This window comes from Channa argus, chromosome 14, assembly GCF_033026475.1.
Source record: "Channa argus isolate prfri chromosome 14, Channa argus male v1.0, whole genome shotgun sequence".
NCBI classification, from domain to species: Eukaryota; Metazoa; Chordata; class Actinopteri; order Anabantiformes; family Channidae; genus Channa; species Channa argus.
In genome coordinates, this window is record NC_090210.1 from 11,787,050 (window position 1) to 11,809,779 (window position 22,730).

At 37.2% G+C, this 22,730-nt stretch overlaps 1 protein-coding gene across 2 annotated transcripts; it reads left to right on the forward strand.

Annotated features, from left to right (window-relative positions):
• The first annotated feature begins 2,788 nt into the window (after nt 1-2,788).
• On the forward strand, nt 2,789-9,499 carry pigr (polymeric immunoglobulin receptor). 2 transcript variants are annotated; one of them, XM_067529076.1, is made up of 9 exons: nt 2,789-2,804; nt 5,461-5,603; nt 6,176-6,520; nt 6,628-6,709; nt 6,845-7,071; nt 8,316-8,406; nt 8,701-8,786; nt 8,955-9,004; nt 9,106-9,499. In XM_067529076.1, the coding sequence occupies exons 2-9, from the start codon at nt 5,561-5,563 to the stop codon at nt 9,187-9,189; spliced, it is 1,008 nt and encodes a 335-aa protein (XP_067385177.1). In that variant the 5' UTR covers nt 2,789-2,804; nt 5,461-5,560; the 3' UTR covers nt 9,190-9,499. The 2 variants fall into 2 exon arrangements, with proteins under 2 accessions (XP_067385177.1, XP_067385178.1); XM_067529077.1 differs by having other exon boundaries at nt 8,319-8,406.
• The last annotated feature ends 13,231 nt before the right edge of the window (nt 9,500-22,730 follow it).

Consider the following 22,730-nt stretch of genomic DNA (forward strand, 5'->3'; position numbering starts at 1 on the left):
TTTTTGAAGTGGGGTTGTAATTTATACTTTTTAGAAAACAATTCACATAGTGCTTTGAAGATGTAGAATAAAATTTACCAAATTAAACAAACTATAATTTGCAAATTAGAAAAAAGACTGATTAATCAATTAATTGATTAAATGTTTCAACTAAAAGCTATTTTTAATAAGTGGGTTTAGTGAGATATTTAAAGGTTAAAATCGAGGCTGACAGTCTGAGCTCCTATGGCAAGTCATTTCAGAATCAGCAATCACTGACCCTAAAACCTGGTGCTTCTGGTGTTTTGGTTTATTACAAGTAGACCTTAACCAGAAGATCTCAGGATGAACTGGTGTTCATAACGGTAAGTAGTTCTGTGATATACTCAGGGGCCAACCCAAACAAAGCCTTTAAAGTAATTCCTAAATCTTTTAAATCTATTCTAACCCTGGATGGATAACCAAAGCAGAGATGCTTAAAGAAGAGTTACAGTATGTGGGGGTCCTTTGTTAGTCTGAGTAAGAAGCCCCACGGTGCTAAAACAAGAACTAGGATGTAATAAAAGCTTACATGACAGTTTCAGTTGTCAAAGTTAAAGTCTGGATTTCTGGACTGAATTTACTGCCAGATAATAATGAAATTAAGGTGGAGGAAATGCAATTACTGGAGCTGTCAGAAACTATAATGATAGCTTGAGATTTATCTAATGCATCTGACTTTGCTATGATGTTGGAATGAAATGATCTGAGAGGCATCAGCATTACAATGAATATGGTGTTTGTGAATAATAGAACCGAGTGAAAGCATATAGATGGAGAATGTCTGGGCCAAGCACTGAACATTGTAGCACACCGTAAGTAAGATAGGAAGTGAACAACTAATAACTACTGTAGCCACACAAAACTTTCTTTTGGTAAGATACAAATAAATTATACAGAACCGAATCTGTAATACCTAGCCAGTGCCTAAGTTTAATTAAATACAATGATTCGCTGTGTTGAAAGCTGCAGTAAGTTTGGCCACTGTCTGCTGCCAGAATAATATCATTTAGAACAAGTAGAGCTGAGCTCAAAAAGCCCATTCCGTTCATATAATTAATCAGCTTTTCAGCAAACACCTTTTCCAGTATCTTAGCCTAGAATGGGACTTTGGAGATACACTGATCAGCCACAACATTAATACCACCTGGTGATTTTAATAAAAAACTATTATATGATTTTTATAAAGGAATATGAACTAATAAATGTTGATGTATCATAATGGGATAAACACCCGTGTAGCTGCAGATTGCTCAGAGTGGCCACGTTGATCCTTTGTCCTGCATTAGCGTAATCTTATGTAGCCTCCTTTTATTGTGCTGACCTGTTTTGTCATATTGCAGCTTTATATGGTGTGTGTGAAGCAGACTTCTTCCCCTTGTGCTTCAGGTCAACTGCCCTATTGTGGCTAAAAGAAATGAAAGCAATTCGTTTTTCTTTTCTTATTTTTTCCTAAAAAACTGATCAGCTCAGTTACTTTACATTGGAACATTCCACATTCCACTGGGACATGTTCACTTGTCACAGAATGGACTGACCTAAGGGTATGTTTTAGTTAGTTTGGTCTGAAAGATCTGACTGCAGTGGACCAATTTGAAACGGCAATGAAACTGGCTTGCACACAGATGAAAAAATTATTTGGCACCCCAGGTTTTACTTGCAAAAGGCCAGATCTGAATCTCTCCTATGCCGATTTAATAGCAGACAAAGAGGTAGCCAATCTGTCTAGCACTACATATTAAATGAATTACAGCGCAGCACCTGTTGGAATGAAAACGATTAGCCTACAGCCTCAACAGTGTTCCTGGTTACTGAATGACTGAAATTTAGAAAAATATATCCTGAGAGAATCTTAGCAGTTCAAGACAAGGTACAGGGGTCAGAGTACATCCCTTATGAAAAGTAGGATTTTAATCACTATCCCAATGAACAGAAAAACAATTTTAAAAATTTGGACGAGACTGAGTTTTATAGAACATTAGTTTAAGTCTTAACATGAAAGTAATGCTAATAATATAACTTAGATTACGGCGTTTTACTCAAATTAGTCAATGCAAAAATGCCACATACACTCCACAACAGAAAATACTACATCTTGTATTTTGTATGACAATGTGGCGACCTATTGAAACATCTATCTCTTTCCAATCTTAATCCAGAGAGACCAGGATGCTGGGTGGAGATACTCAGCTTGTCTCTTCAGAATTCCCCATAGGTGTTTGATTGGGTTCAGATCAGGAGAGATACAGTACTTGGCCACTGAATCACTTTCACCTTGTTCTTCTTTAGAAATGCAATGGTGGCCTTAGATGTGTGTTTTGGATCATTGTCATGTTGGCAAAGTGCACGACAACAGAGGGTATGGAGTGATGGTCGCATCTTCTCTTTTAATCTAGAGCCCTGCATCTGTGAATTCATGATAACATCAATGAAATGCAGCTCCCCAACAGCAGCGCCACTCGTGCAGCCCCATATAAGGACACTGCCACCACCATGTTTCACTGTAGGTGACGTGCAATTTTCTTTGTACTCCTCACCTTTGTGATGCCATTCACTTTTGAAGCCATCAGTTCTAAAAACATTTACCTTGGTCTCATCACTCCAAAGTATAGAGTCCCAGCAGTCTTCATCTTTTTCAGCATCGGCCCTTGCAAATTCTAGGCGGGATTTCCTGTGTATGGGCTTTAGGACACACCCTTACATCCCCTTCTGGATGTCTCTGGGAGATGGTTGCAGTTCCATCTTTGCTAAAGTTTTGTATCACTCTTGCTACAGTATTCTGACTGGTAAGTAAAGCTTTGCTGATCTTCCTGTAGCCTTTACCTTTCTTGTTATTATAATTTTCTTTCTTTCTCAGATCACATTTTTTGATATTGCTGACAGCATGAAATGAGAAGACAACTGTCTGCTGGGAACCTGTTTAATGAATAATTAGACTTAGAATTCTGTTGTTTAAATTTTGGCTTTGCTCCTAAGAATTTTACTGGGCTGTACTTTTTTTTGCAACACTGGCTTGAATGAATTTGTTAGGAGAATAACTTTTTTCTGTTTGCAAACAATGGGCCACATTTGTGGGAGTGTTTTGTAGTATACTATCCCACAGAAAATGTTGATACTGAAAGGAAACCAAACAGTTCTGACAAATCTGTTGGGGTGTACTCATTTATGCTGAGCACTGTATGAATTCTAAGAGATAGGTTACACCTATTATTTCACTCAGCCAGTGATGTACATAAGGATGTCTTACTCAAGAAAAACCTGTTGAGTTCTGCATTTCTGTAAAAGTAATAAATTAGAAGTATTTACTGGAAACATTTACAATTATATGTAAAAGCTATTATAATCTACATTTATTTGAGGCAAAACGAATCCTCTCGGTAGTTATATTTTTTAATATTATACTATTGTTTTCCTACTGCTTCATTTACAGAATGTGTAAGCCAAATTTTATAATGTAATTAGTTCAGAGCTGATTCTGCAGGATTGTACACTGCATAAAGGTTTATAAAATCATAATCTACAAAGTAAAGCTGTCAAATAGTTGTATGGTAAATGCAATCCCCTGAAATGCAGTGAAGTAAAACTAATCAAATAATAAATACATTAAATGAATAAATGTGCTTTTCACCCTTGCTTGCAATCATATTGTCCTGGGAGGAAAACAATGTAATTAGGATTAAATGCCTATTGAGCAAAGTGGTGATATTCTAAGAAACCAGTAAGCAATGAATATTAGAATCCTAATATAAACTGATAAACATTAGGAGGCACCATGGCACTATTTCGCTCATACATATGCAAGTTACCATTACAAATATGAAGATGTTTCAAAATCACAGTAAAAAAGAAAAACTGTGGGGGAGGAATACAGCAACACTGTTAGACCTTTTTCCTATATTTTATTCAGTTTGACATGTTCTGTTGAGGCTGAGGGGAGGTCACAAATGTGCGGTTAATGCACCAGTTTAAAAAAATAAAGATCTCATTAACTCTTAGAGCTTGAAATGTGAGGATGATGTTTGTAAAATATGACTTGATTTGCTGAAAGTTTAGTTGTGGCCGGTTTTGTGAAAAGTAAGTTTCGTTTCCATGAAATCCCTCCCCAGTCATGGATGTGACTTCAGTTTCTATTTTTCCAGGAAATGAATGACCATGCAAAGCTTTGTAGCCACAGTGAAAAAAAGGAACATCCTTGACACTCTTCACAGAGCAAATTGAGAGGCTTGGAATAATTGTCTGTTAATTCAGTGACAGAGGGGGCTGTGTGGGGAAGCTAATCCAACAAATAAAGGCTGGACCAAATCCAAAGTTTTTCAGGCACCAAAATCAAATAAATTTGTTGTACCCTGCCAAATCAAATCTCTCCATCCATAGAGCTGAGGCACTCAGCATTTGGATGCTTGGGAGAACAGTTTATTACAAAGCTGGCTCAGAGTAAAATCATAAAACTTGGAGATATAAAGAGTGAAAATGCCACAGTTTAACTTATAGGAGAAAACCTTAACGGAATAGTTTAACATTTTGCAAAATGTTACGTAGGTAAATTTCTTTCATGTTTGTGTGATAGATAGATAGAAATGATGCTATAATAAGGTGATTTTCTTAGCTTGGAACAAACATACTTTATATCTTGTTTGTTTATTCAATTCAAAAACCTGTGTGCAAAAATAAAGATGGTTCAGCAGGCTCTCATGTGGCCTCTGGAACAAGTTAATTATTGAGCTTTAATGGAGCTGGTGGACTTTTGTTACTTTTGGATAAACCCAACTAGCTGTGTGCCCCTGCTTCCAGTCTTTATATTATGGGGGCTAACCAGCCACTGGTTATAAACTATAACATATAATAAGTTTTTAAGCAGGGAAATTTTGTATTTTAGGTTAAGATCAAAATATGAACCAGAGTGTCACACAGGGCTGCAGGTCATTTTAGCACACACACAAACGCACACACACACACACACACACACGCACAAGAGAGTGATCTCCATCTAAATCTCTGCAAGAGAGTCAATAAGCCCGTTTCCCCAGAATGCTGAAGTATTCCCCTTAGGTCTTCATTTACCATGAAGTTTGGGAGATTTACTACACACAGACATTGTCTGAGATTTTAAATGAATCATTTGAAGGTGCTGAAGAAAGCAAAAGATGTTGGGAGATGTATCACTTCACAGAAATAAAATATTCCAGTCTTCAACTAAGTTATTTGGTTCCCCTCTAAGTTTTCACGAGTTGAGGAAAAAGGGAATACATATTTTAGGTCATCAAAGTGGTCTAAATCATATCCAAAAAGTGGATAGAAAAAAAAAGAAATCATAGAATTGAACTTCACCAACCCAATTGCTTACATTTTTCCTGAAAATGTCAAACCTATACTGTCACTATTACACTTGAACCTACTTGGCATTTTTATAGTTAACAACAGAAACATCTGGATCCAATTTAGGGTCACATGACCAGGAGGACGTTGGCCTGTGTGGAACCCGATGTCTGGGTTGACAGAGTGGAGAGAATTCACTCGGTGAAGCTCAAACTGACGTAGAAACATGCCGCTACTCTTCTTACTCACCCTGTTATCATGGATTCCAGGTAACACCTATAACTATCGACGTCCTGTGTTTACAAAGTTGTAAATTAAGCTTTGCAGCAGCTGTTTCCTGTAAATGCTTGTTCAAAAAAAAAAAAGAGGGAATGTCTATTGTGTGACACCCTGGCTTTTTTCTCCCTACAGTTAATGCTGGTGTTGCACTTCACTTCCCTGTACTATTTTAGTTCTTTTCAAAATGAATCATTTGTTGAAGAAAGAGCTAGAAAAAGGCTTTTGTATATTTATTTTAAATCTTCTAAGCTTTAACTCCTGTTTCCCCCTTGGCACAAGTATGTTTGTTTATTTCGTCAAGTCGTCAAAAATCTGTCATATTGGTCCCTTCAAATCTGTATTATAGAGGGATAATCCAATTTAGGCATAGAGAGTATGAAGAGGGAAGTGGAAGTAGAAAAAGTATTTTATGACAAAGGAAACTGAAACCATAAATTTGGCACAAGTATTGCTTCAGGCCACTTTTCTTCCGTTAATCATAGATAAGAAAGGTCCACTGTGAGTAACTGTTCTATTCGGGTTCCACATGCAGCATGACTGAAAGGCTTTCTCCACTTTCCAGGCTTCCTCTGTTGGGTAAATACAACGGAGCAGTTTGCACTCCTGGAGGGTCGATCCCTCACAGTCCCATGTCATTATGATTCACAGTATGCCAGCTATGTCAAATACTGGTGCCGGGGCAAGATGAGGGAGTTCTGCAGCAGCTTAGGCCGAACAGATGACACTCATTCAGCCAACCCGGCTAAGGACAAAGTGAGCATATTAGACGACCCGGTCCATCTGGTGTTCACAGTGACCATGAATGACCTGAAGGAGGAAGAGTCTGGATGGTACATGTGTGGTGTGGAGATAGGTGGTGTATGGACTGCTGATGTTGTCGCTTTCACTAACATCAAGGTCATTCATGGTGAGTAATGGAGTGCTGTTAAACTGATATTGCTTCTTTCCTCATACTTTTTAAAGTGTTAAATCACAAGGGTTAAGTCTCAGTATATGTTGATTTGTTTCCTGCAGGTTTGTCAGTGGTGAAGAGCGAACTGATTGGGGAAGAAGGGAGTGGTATCACAGTTGAATGTCTCTACAGTAAGCGATACAGGTATTTTCAGGTATTTTCATTCATCAGACCAGGCTGAATCCCCCCCACTTAAAACATTTACAAATCATCAGTACTCTGAATCAGTAGAAGCTTCATTGCTTGTTTGAAATGTTACCGCTGATTGCTTGCCAACAGAGAAAGTGAAAAGAAGTGGTGTCGAAGTGGAGATTGGAGCTCCTGTCGCCTGACGGATTCTGAAGGCAGCTACGACGATGCATCAGTGGCCATCAGTGATGACAGAACTGGGGCTTTCACCGTCACCTTAAAGAAGCTACAGATGAGAGATACTGGCTGGTACTTGTGTTCTGCAGGACAAAAACAGGAAGCCGTGCACGTGCTGGTCACACCACGAGCCTCGACTAGTAGGTTGAGAAATAGCCCCCTAAAGAAACATATTTATACATTCCATGACAATGTTTTTTTATTCAGTAGGAATCTAAAATCGTTGTTGAAGCCACACGGGGCAAGATTTTAATTTGTAGCACTATTGATTTAATATTATAGCACTTAGGGGCAGTGGAACAAGCAAGCACAGTGCTGACATATTGTCACCTTATAACATTGAAAGTTTTAGTAAACAGCCTATTTACACATTTACTGAACAACATTAGTATTTCGTCGAAAGTATGTTTCCACCCCCATGCTGAATGTAAATGACTGTTCTTAGCTCCACTAACTTTATAGAGAAAGGTAGCTGCTAAATGCTCAGCTATATTAATTTTATGTTCGTCCATCTGCTGTTTGTTGCTGATAGATTACAGTTTGCAGTATGTTTTCTGTGAGCTTCACTTCTGCTTACTGCTGTGGCTGGAAACAAGATACGTGACACAGCGAGAGTGATTTGAAATTGTAAATTTACAATTAGTTTTATTCAAAGTGACCTATAAGTGAGGGGCACACACCAGGGGCGTCCCAGTATTCTGGGACTTGCTTGAAATATGGCCAAGAGGAACCTGGAGTCAAACAATTGAACTCTGTGGTTCATTGACTGCTCTACCAACTGAGCTGCAGCGCCTTAGTAACACTGTGAGTCTCAAAATGCGAAACTTTAGGACATTCAAATCCTCCGTGGTCCTGTAGAGCTGCAGAGTCGGATAATAATTAGTTGTAATTTTACCACTTTCATAGTCAATTGACTCATTGTAATACAAAAAGGTTAATTAGTGTTAAAATAAAACTCACAGCCAGTCCCAGATCTCGAGACTTCTGTCTGCTCCACAGCTATTAGAATTTGCTGAGCCTAGCAGGTGGAAACGTACCAACAGAGTGCACAATAATTGTTTACACGTTGATCTAACTTTAAACTTCTTAAATGTGACTGAAACCTTTTAAAGCAGGTATTGCAGATACAGTAAGTAAACAAGTAAATTTTCTCTGAATGTATGACCATGTTAGTGCGAAGTGGCCAAGCGCAGCTTTGAAGATCAATATGTGTTTGTGACAGATGGCAGGGGCTTTTAGGTCTCCAGCAGTACAAGCTATTGATCATTACAAGTCACTTATCAAGAATATTGATGTAACGAGCACTGTGTGTGCTGTTAGAAGCACTGTTTCACCAACACATCCTTTTTCTGCTCAGTGTATAAAGTAATACGTTTATTTTCAGCAGCAGCATCTGTGACAATATCACCAAGTCAGGATAGCGCACACCTGCATCAACCCAAACTCTTCAACAAAGACTCCTGGCACAGTCGCAAGTAGGAAGGAAATACTTCTTTACATTTTTTGTCTGACATTTAACTAGTAACCCGAATTTACACTTTACATTTCAAAATGTCAGTCATTTACTACACCTTCCACATTTGTTGTGATGCCTTTCACACTGTTGAACAGAATGGATGCTTATCGAAACCATCATGATGCAGTTCATTCAATTTCAGCCCAGCCAAGCACAGAAAATGATCATTCTTGCAAATTAATATCTGTCTATCATCATCTTGGCCAACAGATACATCAGAAACTAATTATGAGCTTGACTATCATGTTTTTAGTCACTTAGAGTCTTTGCTGGTGTGTGCTTCGTTAGTGGTCCTCGCGGGTTTGGTTGTATTGGCGAGAAAGTTCTGGAAAATGCACAGTAAGGAAACTTCTCATTTCTTTGCATTTTAAATACTACATTTGGGCAAAAGTTAAAAAACAAATCTCTTCAATAAGCCTATGAAATACTGTAAATGCATAAAACATATCTGAGTAAGATATTTGTGTTATTATCTGTGGCTTAACTGTTCTTACTTTGCAATTCTAGAGGAGAATACTGCGTTAAGACAAGTTAACAATCTGAAAGCAAGGCTCAGTGTAAGCCTCTATATTTGTCACTATCATCATAAATACTTAATACAACAACACATACAAGGGCATGCATTAGTGATTGTCATTTTTTCTTCTTCTTCCTACAGGACTACTCAGGAGATGTTGGTGACCTCCAAAGCACTGCGGTTGTTTTCCGTAACATGAATTCCCAGGATGTGCATATGTACTGAGCTTAGTCAGTTTAGTCAGTACAGTGTGTATTGTTACTCTTTGGAACTGAATGTAATTTGTTGTTATATCACTGGGATGAACACATGTTCTCTTGCATGTTACACACATTTAAACACTTCCTGCTTGCTCTTCTTCAAACTTTATGCAGCTGCTGTCATATGGAGAACTCACAATACCACTTATATTTCAATCTAGTTACTTTAATCAAAAGCAGGACCTGATACCACTGATGAGCAATGATCTCATGTCAAGATGGCCTGCTCCCTGGTGGACATAGCATAACACAAATAAATAACTATTTAAAATGGATTTGTTTTCAGCATTAAATGGTTGATTTTCAGGCCTTATGTTGCAACTAGTTTAAATTGCAAATTGTAGCTTTAAAGGGTAACTTTACCAAGATTTAGATTAGGGTTTGAACGCACATTAATGCATTTTATTATATTAAAATATTTCTTTGCTGCTAGCTGAAAAATTCCTCCAGATGACAAAATCCATTGGAGTTTTTCATCAGAATTCAGATGATGTCGCCTGGGGGAGCTGTGGAAAAGCAGGTTAACCCTAACAACGAACTCCATAGTTAGAGCAACAGGATAACATTACCTGAACTAAATGTTCATCCAAGTATTGTCATCGGGAAGCCATTTTTCATCTAGAAGAATGTCGGGCAGTCAGAAGGAACTTCGGAGGGAATGGCATTCATTTTCTCTAATTTAAAAAAAGTTGGGGCGATGTGTAAAACGGAAATGAGAACAGAATGGAATGATATGAAAATTTCATCAAGCCATATTTTATTCACAATAGAATATAAACAGCATTTCAGATGTTGAAACTAAGAAATTTTTACATTTCATGGTAAATATTACCTCATTTTAATTTGATGGCAGCAACACATCTCAAAAAGTTGGAACAGGACGATGTTTACCATTGTGTAGCATCCCCTCTTCTTTTAATAACTGTCTGTAAATGTCTGGGAAGTGAGGAGACCAGGTGCTGGAGTTTAGAAGATTCAGAAGATTGTCAGATTTTTGTCTGATGCAGAATTCTAGCTGTTTAACAGTCCTTGACTGATTTTTTGTTTTATGATGCACGAAATGTTTGCTATTAGTGAAAGATCTGGACTGCAGGCAGACCAGGTTAGCACCCAGACTCTTCTGCTGCAAAGCCATGCTATTGTGATTGATGCAATAAGTGGTGTAGTATATGCAAGACTTTCCCTGAAAGAGACGTTGTCTGGATGGGACCATATGTTCCCCTCAAACCTCAATGTACTTTTCAGCATTGATGAGGCCTTTCCAGATGTTTAAGCTGCCCACACCATAGGCACAATGCACCTCCACACCATCAGACATGTAGGCTTGAACTGTCCGCTGATAACAAGCTGTATGGTCCCTCTCCTCTTTAGTCCAAAGGACACGGCATCCATGGTTTCCAAAAAGAATTTCCAATTTGGATTCTTCTGACCACAGAACAGTTTTCCATTTTGCCTCAGACCATTTTACATGAGCTTTGGCCCAGAGACCAGGGCGGCGTTTCAGGATCGTGTTCACATGAGGCTTCTTCGTTGGCTGATACAGCTTTAACTAACATTTGTGGACTGCACAGTGAAAAGTGTTCACAGAGGGGCGGCTATAGCTCAGTTGGTAAAGGCAGTTGCTTACGGACCACAGGGTGAGTGGTTTGATCCCTGGCTATATGTCGAAGTGTCCCTGGGCAAGACACTGAAGCCCTAACAGCCCATCCCCCCTCCCCAGTGATGCAGTGCTGGTCCAAGCCCGGTAGAAATTGGGGAGGGTTGCGTCAGGAAGGGCATCCGGCGTAAAAACTGTGCCAAATCAACATGCGGACAATGATCTGCTGTGGCGACCCTGAACTCATGGGATAAGCCGAAAGGAGAGTAGTAGTAGACAGTGAAAAGTGTTCACAAATGGTGATTTCTGGAAGTGGTGCAGTGATGTCCAGTACAGAATCATGTCTCTTTTTAATGCAGTGCTGCCTGAGGCCCCAAAGATTACGTGCATCCAGTTTTGACTTTCGTCCTTGTCCCTTGCACACAGAGATTCCTCCTGATTCTCCTTGATAATATTATATACTGATGGTGGGATCTTCAAAGTCTTGAGGAACATTTTTTTGAAATGTTTCCACAATTTTTAGATGCAATTTTTCACAGATTGGTGAACCTCTGCCCACCTTTACATTCAAGAGGCTCCTTTTATACCCAGTCATGTTACACATTTGTTGCCAATTAACCTAATTAGCTGTCAAACGTTTTTAGATGCGTTGCTGCCATTAAATTAAAAATGAGCTAAATAAAATGTGTGTTGATGAGATTTGCATTCTGTTTTTATTTACGTTTTATGCATCGTCCCATGTTTTTTGAGTTGGGGTTGTACTACTCAAACTAGAACCAAAAGAAAGTGCAATATTAGTGAAGGCGTCCTTTAAGATCACTCATGCAAAACAATAAAGCACAAGCAAATCAAGAAAATTATGTCAATTTGAAAACACAGTTACATTTAGAAAAAAAAAACTGTAATTAGAGAAAACACAAGCAAATAGGTTAAACGCTGTGTTTTTACTCAAAGCCACAATGAACACGACACTGACATGTTAGTATCTTTTAACATTATATGTTGAACTAGTTTACACATTCAGCAAATGTGGATCATGTTTGTGTTCCTCTTGTAAATCACGGAAATTTTCTTAATTTAAGTACGTTTTGCTGATAAATGCTTTACTTTGTTTACTAGAAGGCTGCTAACCTAATGCACCAAAGAGCTGAGGGGAAGTCACTGTTTATTTCCTGAGCTATGTCCTTGATATTATTACTCAATTTTGATCACAGTTGCTGAAAATATAATTCAGCAGCTAACTCCATAAATAAAATATGAAAATACAAGGTATTAAAGCATTTTTTGAGTCTTGGTGTTCAGTGACTTTGGGATGTTAACTCGTGATATCAGTACATTTTTGCATTTCTACATGTGGTGAATTGTATTGTAGTTATATGAACAGTTAATTAAGGAACAATATAGGTCCAATGACTGCTGTGGTTATGCTGGTTTAAAGATAAACTGGACTTAAAAACAGACTCAGTCAAGATTGTGGGAATTGCTTCAAATGGATGTTTGTTGTTTTTAACTTGCAAAATAATAACTCAAGTATGACTAAATAATAAGTGCAAGACGGTACATTGCGTCTGCATGGAAAAGCCCACGAGACTGACACAAGTGCATTTTCAATTTCTGTTGCTACAGACTGCAGAGTTTATTTCATAACAAGATAATGAAATGGCTAATTAACACATTTAGAAATGGATCCAGGCTGCTTGGCAGGAAACATGTGAGTGCAAATATCAACAAAGTTATGAGATGTACTTCTTTTATTATTTATTTTACCTTTTAAAAGAAAGAATTAAGCAAATCAAAGTTTTATCAGAAGGAGTTAATTATCCCTGAAAGAAACAATATTTCTTCGCTGCACTGTCTGTTCTCACACCAGACTTCAAACGATGTGTTTGAATTGTAAACTGAGCAGGGTAATGAGAAAGGAGCGTGGTAAGCGAGCACATTTTGAAACTTTAAGTAATGATTTTGTCTCACCATATGTTGTTTGTGATACAATATACATGAAGTTTTCAAAGTAAGGAAGCGAACGGGTGTCTCCCACTTAAAGTGCCCTTTCACAGCCACCTACTGATCTATACATTCTCCTCTTCTGTAATACCTACTATGGCTGCGAGATATTAACTCACTTTTATATTCCTGCAAGGTAGAAGTTGGTACCTACTGGTACATGATTATGCAGTGATAAGTACTTGATATTGTACCACTAAATTTTACCATAATGTGTCAAATCAGTTGCTCTACTTTTTGTAGAACAGAAATGGAAATAAAACTCACCAAGGGTGTACATTTTTTAAATCGAATGTCTTAATAATTGTTGCCCTGTTGCCCATTCTTTGCTGTCCATTCTTATCTAATTGAGTTTAACCGTTGTCTTGATGTAACAGGGATTTAGTCCTTAATCATATTTTGTTTCAAACACAATCATTTCAGCCACTAGATGGGGGTCAACTCTATGTCAAATATGTCCCTTATTTTGTCTGTTGTTGGTGTGTTTGCTTACATTTGTTTGCTGTTCATGCACAAAATAATTTTCCTGACTGGTCACCACAGACAATCTGTTTAAACAAGCACGAAGCTGTTGCTCATCACTATGCAGTAAAATACAGTACAAAACAACATTTATTCATTCAGTATTTCTTCAATCTTTTCGTCCATTCAACATGACAACACTCCTAATCTTGTGATGTCTAATACATGAGAAATTACATCTGTGTAACCAGTTCCCAGTTTTCCCTCCCCGTTTGTGCAACAGCTGCATATAATAAGGCATCGGTGGAAAACATGGAGGGCCAGTCCGGGCTGAAGGATAAGTGACTCTTCTATGCTCTGTGACGACTGTTAAAAAGCGTTGCACAAGCATACAAGGGCCCCATTAAACACTGCACTATTCTTGTTCAACCAGACCGAAGCGGACAGGCGGATTAGGATGCTGCTTAATGAGGATAAAAATAACAAGATTAATGACTACAGGAAACATGAAAGCTTGAGGTGGGTTGCTGTTCTGTGTGTTGTAGGCACTATCCACAAACTGATATAAAACCTTTACAGAGCATTCACACCAATATATTGCTGGAAACAACTCAATGCATTAATTTTTAGTATGTTCTATAACATAATTTTAAGAATCTTTGATTGCTTCTGGGTTCATTTACAGGTCCAGCTTAAGCTGCATGACAGTAGAGGTTTAATTTGCCCCAGTGTTTCTATAGTAACGGTAAGTTAAAAGGAAAACAAAACAAAGCAAAATGAAACGGTACCTTCTGTAGTGACTAAATCCTTTTTAAGCGTCGAGATCCAGCATGACTTACCAGAGTGCCTCTCACCCACTGAGAGAGCCTGATGAGGTTGGAAATGGAGGGCTGATCCTGCTGTGGTGCTGCAGATCTGTGTACTGTACTTCAAAGGGTGTTATAGGGGCGTCCTCAGACCAGGCTTCTCATCAAGTCTGTTATGGGAACATCTCCTGTGCACTTCTTTAATAAGTTCTATCTTAATGTTCAGGTTAAATGTAACAGTTTTTATAAAAGGAAGCTATTAAAAAAAAAAAAAAAAAAATAAAAAAAAAAAAAATATATATATATATATATATATATATATATATATATTGGATTTTTTAAAAATTCTAAATATCTGTAAATGTCTGTGAAGTGAGGAAACGTCACAGCCGGGTTAAACAATTTTTCCATGGACAGGGAGGCCCATGGAGTTTGGGGTTTGGCCACCCCATGCTCGGTACTGGCCTCTAGCACGGGCAAACAGACTATAAAAAACCATGATTAATAGAGCTCAGAAACTACGATTTACAATGGCCGTGGTATATAAAAGCACGGCCGGTATTTCAGTCCAGTTGAAATATTGTGTAATACAATACGTGTGACATTAATGAAGATTTATCATTTAAAAAGCAACAGTAGTGAAAAGTAAAGAGCTAATAAATTAACATTATTACATTTTATTTAGTCATTTATTTATTATTTAGCAGACGTGGATAGATGATAAAATGCAGCTGACAATGAAATGAAATCACATAACACACAAATTTATATACAGACTTATGATTGGAATACAACCATAAAAAATTGCTAGTCATAGATTTGTCATGTTTTTAAAACTGATTCATCCATGTTTGTGCATTCTGCATTCTGATTCATCCATCCATCCACTGTCTGTGACTGCGTATCTGTGTAGGGTCACAGGGGGCTGGAGCCTGTCCCAGCTTTCACAGGGCGAGAGGTGGGGTACAACCTGAACAGGTCGCCAGTCTATATTGGGGTCAACAGATACATACACATACACAGACAAAAAACCATTCACAGTCACATTCACATTCACTGGGGTGGCCAGAGTGAGGCACATGTTTAAAACTGGGTGTCACATTTAGAAAACTATTTAAATTAAAGTAAATGATTTAACAGGTTTTAAACTCAAAGTAAACTGCATATTAATAATATTGTCCTCAAAAGCGACAAACATAACAATTTATCTTGTCAAGAACAGTGATAATTTCGGCATCAGATTGGTCAAACAAATAAATAAGCAAAACCATGGAAAAAGCATGACAATCAATTATGAAGTTATTACTTAGAAATTTCTCTCCACAGATTAAGAATGAGATGCAGCTTTAAGCCCTGGTTAAAGCTTTACATAGACCATAATTTAAGATTTTTGTTTCTCGTCAACCATCGTAATGTCAGAATGGCTCTAAGAAATCTGCATGGGTTTGCCCACACCTACTCTCTTTAAACACAATCATACAAAATCATTACTGTTGCAGACACCTGTTAAACAGTAAAATCACTCAGTACATAATTGCAATATAATGCATGGCTATAATTTCATGTGTAATTTGGCTTCTTATGAGAAGCAGAGAAGCTGATTCCACTTCAAACAGTTATTGAAATAGCCAGAGAAAAGAGTTTTTTTGGTTTTTTTTTTGACTATTTCGTGATGGGGCTACGTCAGGGTTCAGCTCCTTCAACAATAAGGATTGTGATTTTAAATGTCATTGCCAGTGTGGAGCTGCATTTCTGCAATGTGCTCCAACTGGGTCAGGAAGCATTGTGTTCTTATTGTCTGCACAAAATGCAGAGCAATAACAATATACAGCAGGCACTGAGAATAGACTTATGTATAGGACTTTAATGATGTCTACTCCTCCCTCATACACCATAATTTGACATTGACTGCCATACACATTTGTACATATACAAATTCATCTCAAACACCCATTATAGCTTGTGGTATGAAACGTGACTGCCGACTCTTTGCACCATTAAAAAAAGAATAAAGTCATCTGTGTGCTCCTGTCTCTTCCTATTCCAAAACAGCTTTGCATATGTTTGGGACTAATCCTCCTACAATCCACTAAATAGACTTAACTGTATTAAATATCTACGTTTTGTCTTGGAAGAAGGCTACACTGAAATGAAGTTTTTAACACCAGTAGTAGGATGGTTTTCTAAATCCAAGGAAAGAAAAACAGCCGACAAACAGTTGTAAAAGTTTTAAGTAATGTTGGAAATATTAAAAAGTCTGACCTTGACAAGTTTGATTTGAAGTCCTGACAGTGCACTCACTGATAGTGCTGGGTCTCAGAATTGTATGAAATATACAGTATGTGAATCTCGGATATTAGTTATATGCATATAAAACCTTTCTGCTCCAGAAAGATTTGCTCACTGAAGACTGCACTGGTAATAGGTGCTGCATCGACAAAATGCTATCAGATTCCTAAAATATTTTGCACACTGGACTAAATTATTGCAATTAAAAGAGTGAATTATGGAGTGAAGTTATTATGGACAAAAAATGCAAACCAACCAAGGCCTGACTCTGCATTCACAAATTGTTCACATTTCAACCAATACAAAACTTGTACTTTTACCACAAACTTTAATTTGGTATAGAGGCAAAGAAAATATACATGGAACCTTGTGGGATAATTACATATATTATATGTCAAGCATCAACAGCTCTTGCCTGAGAGAGAAGAAAATAAAAGCACACACAGGGATCAATATCTATTTCATGCTTCTACTACCATTGGCACTGTACAATTTATTAGTGCAACAACTCAATTTGGACGTGCTCTGAGTGCATAAAAGTGTATTCGGGTGTGGTAATTTAGTAGCTACTGATGCCAATGTGTTTTATGTCGACGAAATACCACAGAGTAATTTTCACTGCTCACTTATCATGAGCTCAGCGGGAACCTAATACTTTTTCGGACAGTGTACTTTCTGTCGTGATTTGTTTCATGTTCTCATTGCAGAGCTACACAGTATTCCACGAGCTTGCAGTGTAGCACACACGGAAACCTTCTGTAATATTTCAACAGGAACCTGTTTGTCTTTATGATTATTTTGTCTATATGACTGTGTGTAATTCTTTTTGTTTTTACAGTACTGAATTTAGTCACAATTTGCCGAACACAGTTATGCATTTGGAAAACAAGCATTACGTTGACAGACTAGTATCAGAGTCTTGCTATAGTAGGTGATCTGTGAGGTCTTGCTTAGCAGATCATTGCTTTAGTTACTGCTAATGCCAGCATGTTGATTTTGCTTTACTTTTAGTTTAGCTTAACTTAACACAAAGTGCATCTTAGGGTCATGGTAATGTCATAAAAACAAAAATTTGACCTAATATTGGCTGTAGATCATTTTTTACCATCTGGTGGATTCTGCAGTCCAGAAAGAAGCCTCCGCAGAACAGGACCAAAGTGTTAAAATAACAATTGTTTTGATGATATTTGGCACAGTGGCACAGTGCCACCATCTTAGCAGAAATGTGTGGGTCCTTCTGTTGCTGCGTCTTATCCAATCAGTCGTGACAGAGCAGGAGAGCAAGCTATGGATCAGACAAGCTAAGACAAACCAGTGATGTTACAATAAACATTATATATCAAGTCAAGGAGACAGCACATGAAATTGGATAAGTTCAATTTAAGGTGAGTGCAAACACATCCATGGAAAAACAGACTTATATATTATATTATATTGTATATTTTATAATATTTATATAAAAGGATTTTTTTTGCTTTTGTCTTCTTATTTTATTATTATTTTCAAATCCTATTACTAATGCCCCTTGAAGAATTACATGGTACTCTGCAAATTGAAAAAAACAAATGTACCTTTTGGTTTTATGAAACCAATTTCAGTGCTCAGGTGCTCGATAATTAGTAGTCAGGAAAAGTGCTGCTGAGGTCTGCTATCCCATACAGCCATTTAGCTTCCACTATTTGACATTCACCTGCTGAGGGATGATGGGAAGGAAGCAGCTACCGTGACGATGAGGGATGAAGGACACATGCTGGTGCTGGAATATCATTTACATCACTGTCATAAAGACAAACGCCTACCACATGCAGTTTTTCACTGACATCCTGTCAGAGGAAGTATCCCTTCATCACCGCCAACTGTCATGCTCAGTATGTGTTGAATTCATTGTGAACTTAATACTATTTCACACTATTAATTACATAAAACTGTTGAGCTAATGTTGAGGGTGGTTTTTACTTTATTTTTTTATATTTGCCTACCTACTCTACACTGACCATTGTTGGATATCTGATCACATTTAAGAATGTACTTAAACATGCCAGTGAGATACGACTTGTTGATAGGGGTTAAGAACCTCTTGATCTTTTGAGCTACTGTTCATTTTACTTTACTACCCAACAGGTATTTCAACAAGACTTGATCATTACTTTTACAACAATTTCAACTGCTTGCTATCTATTTCAAACATTTATCCATCTATTACTTCAAGCTACATTATGATGAATTAGATTTACTCAACTGTTTCAGAGTTCTTATTACTATTATTATAGCTATTTGATGATATTATAATAATCAAACTATAGTACATCATTTTCATAAATGCAAAGATCAGCTTTCTTCTTATGGCCCTGACACACCAAACCCACGGTCAGCAAATTAGAGAATGAGAAGCGAACACGCTTTCATCAGCAGCAGTATAACTTGAAACTTGCTTATTAGACATGTCATTTATTAGAAGTTGTCAGTTGAGAAATGTGTGAAACGTTAAGCAACATAACGTAACATGGCTTTTTGCACAGTTTGTTTATACACAGTCCCACGTCATCCACTTTCTCTTCCACTTACCATGAACTTTGGCTCTCGTCTTCACATTTGTTTAAGTGACATTTGTCAACCATAAAAAAAGAGGCCGACATGATCCAATGCAGTAGTTTGTCTTTTTCAACACCAATTCTTTGATGCTGGTTTGGTGTGTCCCAGCCCTTTGAGTTAGATGAGAAGATCAATGCCACTTTCATGCCTGTGCATTAAAAAACAAAACTGGAACCAGCAGGTGAATAACATAACATAGCATATAGACTGGAGAAGATGGAGAATGCAGCTAATGGGACTTTCAACAGTATCCCTCATCTGCTCTCCCACTATTAATAATCCACAGGTTCTAAGCTCTTCGTTTCTTTTTGTTTGAAAAATGTTTTTGTAAGTGTACAGTAGAATTTTTAGCACTTTCATCCAAACACCCTCTCACAGGTGAGCAATCGCTGTGCTGTTCATGGTGTTTAGTAAAGTACTCCAGTCTATTATATAGTACTACAGTCCATTATCAGTGAAAGCCCAACTGAAGAAGAGAGAAGTTCATGTGTTCTCACTTCACAGGACTCTGTGAGCCCTGTAGGTTCAGTTGGAGAAAAAGAGAGTGTTTTCTTTTATATGTTTAAAATGATAGACTTAGGGTTGACCTGGCTATGTGTTTCAGCATTCAGTCATATAATACTAACTATACTTTCTATATGGAATCAAACACTACCTTGAAAAACACTGAATAAGTGTGGGAATTCACACCAACACACATAAGGGATGATCGCTGGTTGCACTCTGATTTTAGCTACACTTCTTTCTGCAGAGGCACACAGGCATCGCATCCTTAGAACAATGGCTCTGGTTTGTTCTTATTAGTATAACTGTTTTATACACTGATATTGATAGATGTCGTGCTTGAATTTTTGTTTTTGATCAGTTCGGCTTTCATGCTAGGTGGCAAGGAGGACATCTGTACTAAAATTTGTGACCCTGACTAGTAGAAAGCATGTAGTATAAACCCATCCTCTGGGAAAAAGCCATTGTAGACGCCAGGGAGAAATACATCAATAATTCAGTCCCAGAGATCTCATATTTGACCTAATTCAAAAATCCATTCCTTTGTGTTGAACTGTTGAAAGAGATGAGAAGGGATACTTGAAAGGGGGGGCAGCATCAGTATGACAAACATAAGCTGGCACTCTGCTGCATCATCACTCCACATGTTGATTGATGGGATCCCAGGTAACCTTTGTGTATAAAATGGCAAACCCATATCTGATTGCTAAAACAACCCGGCAATAAATCGATGAAGATTCTCAGGTTGTTTTCAGACAACATCACCTGGACGACTTGGAAGCTTTATTGACTTATTGCTGCACACTTTGGACAGAAACCCCGAAGTTAGTGCAGGAATATGAAAGGACAGCAAGAAAAACTCAACCACAGATGCAAACTACAGAATATTTTACAAATAACCTTGCAATAAAAACTACTAGTACTATGTTTTGGATGTTATGTTAGATTTTGTGGCTTCTTCTTTTTAATGAAAATAATTTATGTTTTAATGTTGACAACTGTCCTTGAGTAGTTTTAGTGCCTGAACTAAACATTAATCTCCCCCAAAAGCATTTAAAATATATTCAAATTTAAAAACAGCAAAGGTGCTTCCCAGAATATTAAGTATTTAGCACAGACATCTTTCTGCATCAAAATTGGTTGTATAATACATATTCTATACATAAAAGGTAAAATATGTGCTGGGATTTGTAAAAGCGTGCTCTCAGCAGCAGCAGTGCATTAAAAACTTGATTTTCACATTACTGCTATCATTAGTATTATTTTTGCATAATTTTCTGGTTGTTAAATCAATTATGGGGGCCTCTAATCAACAGCACACACCTGCAGCCACACTGTTGGGGATCTTTGCAAATAATTTGCAGTGATTAGAGAAGAGTGTATAAAACAGAAAACAAAATGAAAGTGTTCAGTGCATTTAGAGTGCATTCAGAAGAGAAACATGTCTATAAAAGACAGTCAAGTGAAGACTTGTTTTTAGTACATTTTGCAAAAGAAAAAATGTGTTATGTACAAAAGTTATCGGCCTTTAAATAGTTAAACAAAATGTGTGCAAAACGTGAAGATGTCCAAATGCACATACACTGTGCTCATGACCACCACTGTAAACTCAGCTGCCTTGGACATGTCAGGACACATACAGAGGATTCTGTCACAATAGGCACAAAGGAAATCCATTTGCTTCATAGAACAACTGGAAGAAGCATGTCTGTGCAATAGGCTGCATAATCCATCTTCAGCCATGATAAGCTACACTCGTTGTGATGGGCTTTGGTCAGGTCTGTTTTTTTTTTCCTTTGTCAATGTTTGGGAGATGTTCTACTTTTGTCATTGCTATTAGCTCAGCTGGCAGTGGTGAGGTTGCTGTTGTTGAATCTGTACATACAGTGCCATCTGATGTTTTTTTATTTCTTTTTTGTCAGTCAAAAACATCTCTCTGAAGGCTCTTCCAAGCTAAACTCTGGTAAGAACTGCACAATGTCCCTGGCCACAAAGAACACATTTCACATGCAACTGTCTTGCTCCATTCTTATTATTTTCTTACTGTCATTTTTGTTGTAATGGATTTTGTGTGTCTGTGTGGGGCTGTGGTGTGTGTCTGTACATATATATATATATATATACATATACATATATACACACACACACACACATATATATATATATATATATATATATATATATATATATATATATATATATATACACATACATATATATATATACATATATATGTATATGTATATATATATATACGTATATATATATATATGTATATATATATATATATGTATGTATATCGACTACCTTGCACTTTAAAACATATTAAAAATATTGCAACATCCCTCATTTTTTGGAAAGCTGTGAAAATTGAGGCATTGATGCATTGAGGCTACAAAATTGAAAAGATCCGTGAAATAATAAAGGCACTTATTTATTTCCTTTATTAATAACTGAAACTGAGTTACAAGGTCAAAGACCTGTCTATGGTTAGTTTTAGGCAACAAAAGGCAACACTTTAATTAGCGTTAGAGAGGCATTGTGGTTTTATTTTATTTTAAAAGTCACGTTTGAGGTACCCGCCACATTTTACTCTGTTAAGTCACACCCCAATTTATTCCAAACCATAACCAAGCACAATAAGTGTTTTTACTGCATGATCTGAATTTCTACTGAAATGTTCGGTAACATTTTATCCAAATGTCCAGGAAAAAATTTATTTGCAACTTGTACTTTTTTGATTTTCAGCTTAACACAATTTTGAGTTGTGAGAGTTATAAGAGACCAATTAAGTGTATAACTGGAAGCAGGAGGTGATTGACATGGTTTAGCACAAAGAATGTAAACAAGAGGAAACAGATATGGCTTTCAACAATCCCACTAAAAGATCTCTGTCTTAATAATTCACAGATTCCATCTCATGTTAAAATTAATTATTTCTCCTCCAAATATCCTCAGCTATAGCAATGGTTGCCTGGCTGTACAGTAACAAGTACGGATATCCTTGCTGTTCATCAGGAAACAGAATGCAGAACACTGCCTAAATCATTTTTCATTTATTTACGGATCCTATGATAACAATGAGGTTTAAACAACCTAGCTATTCCACTTCTTTATACTTATAAGCTTAGGCTAATTTGCTTTGTACAAATTTTCTTATCAAATTATTCGGTAGTCATCTCCAAGCACCAATATATAATATATATAATCTACGACTTTGCACCAGCATCTGCATTAAAAATGCTGCATTCT

Excerpts from the sequence above, each read along its gene's own strand:
- pigr (XM_067529076.1), top strand. The coding sequence starts at position 5,561 with ATGCCGCTACTCTTCTTACTCACCCTGTTATCATGGATTCCAG. Across the intron at positions 6,521-6,627 it reads TAACATCAAGGTCATTCATG|GTTTGTCAGTGGTGAAGAGC; the intron begins GTGAGTAATGGA and ends TGTTTCCTGCAG. Across the intron at positions 7,072-8,315 it reads CACACCACGAGCCTCGACTA|CAGCAGCATCTGTGACAATA; the intron begins GTAGGTTGAGAA and ends GTTTATTTTCAG.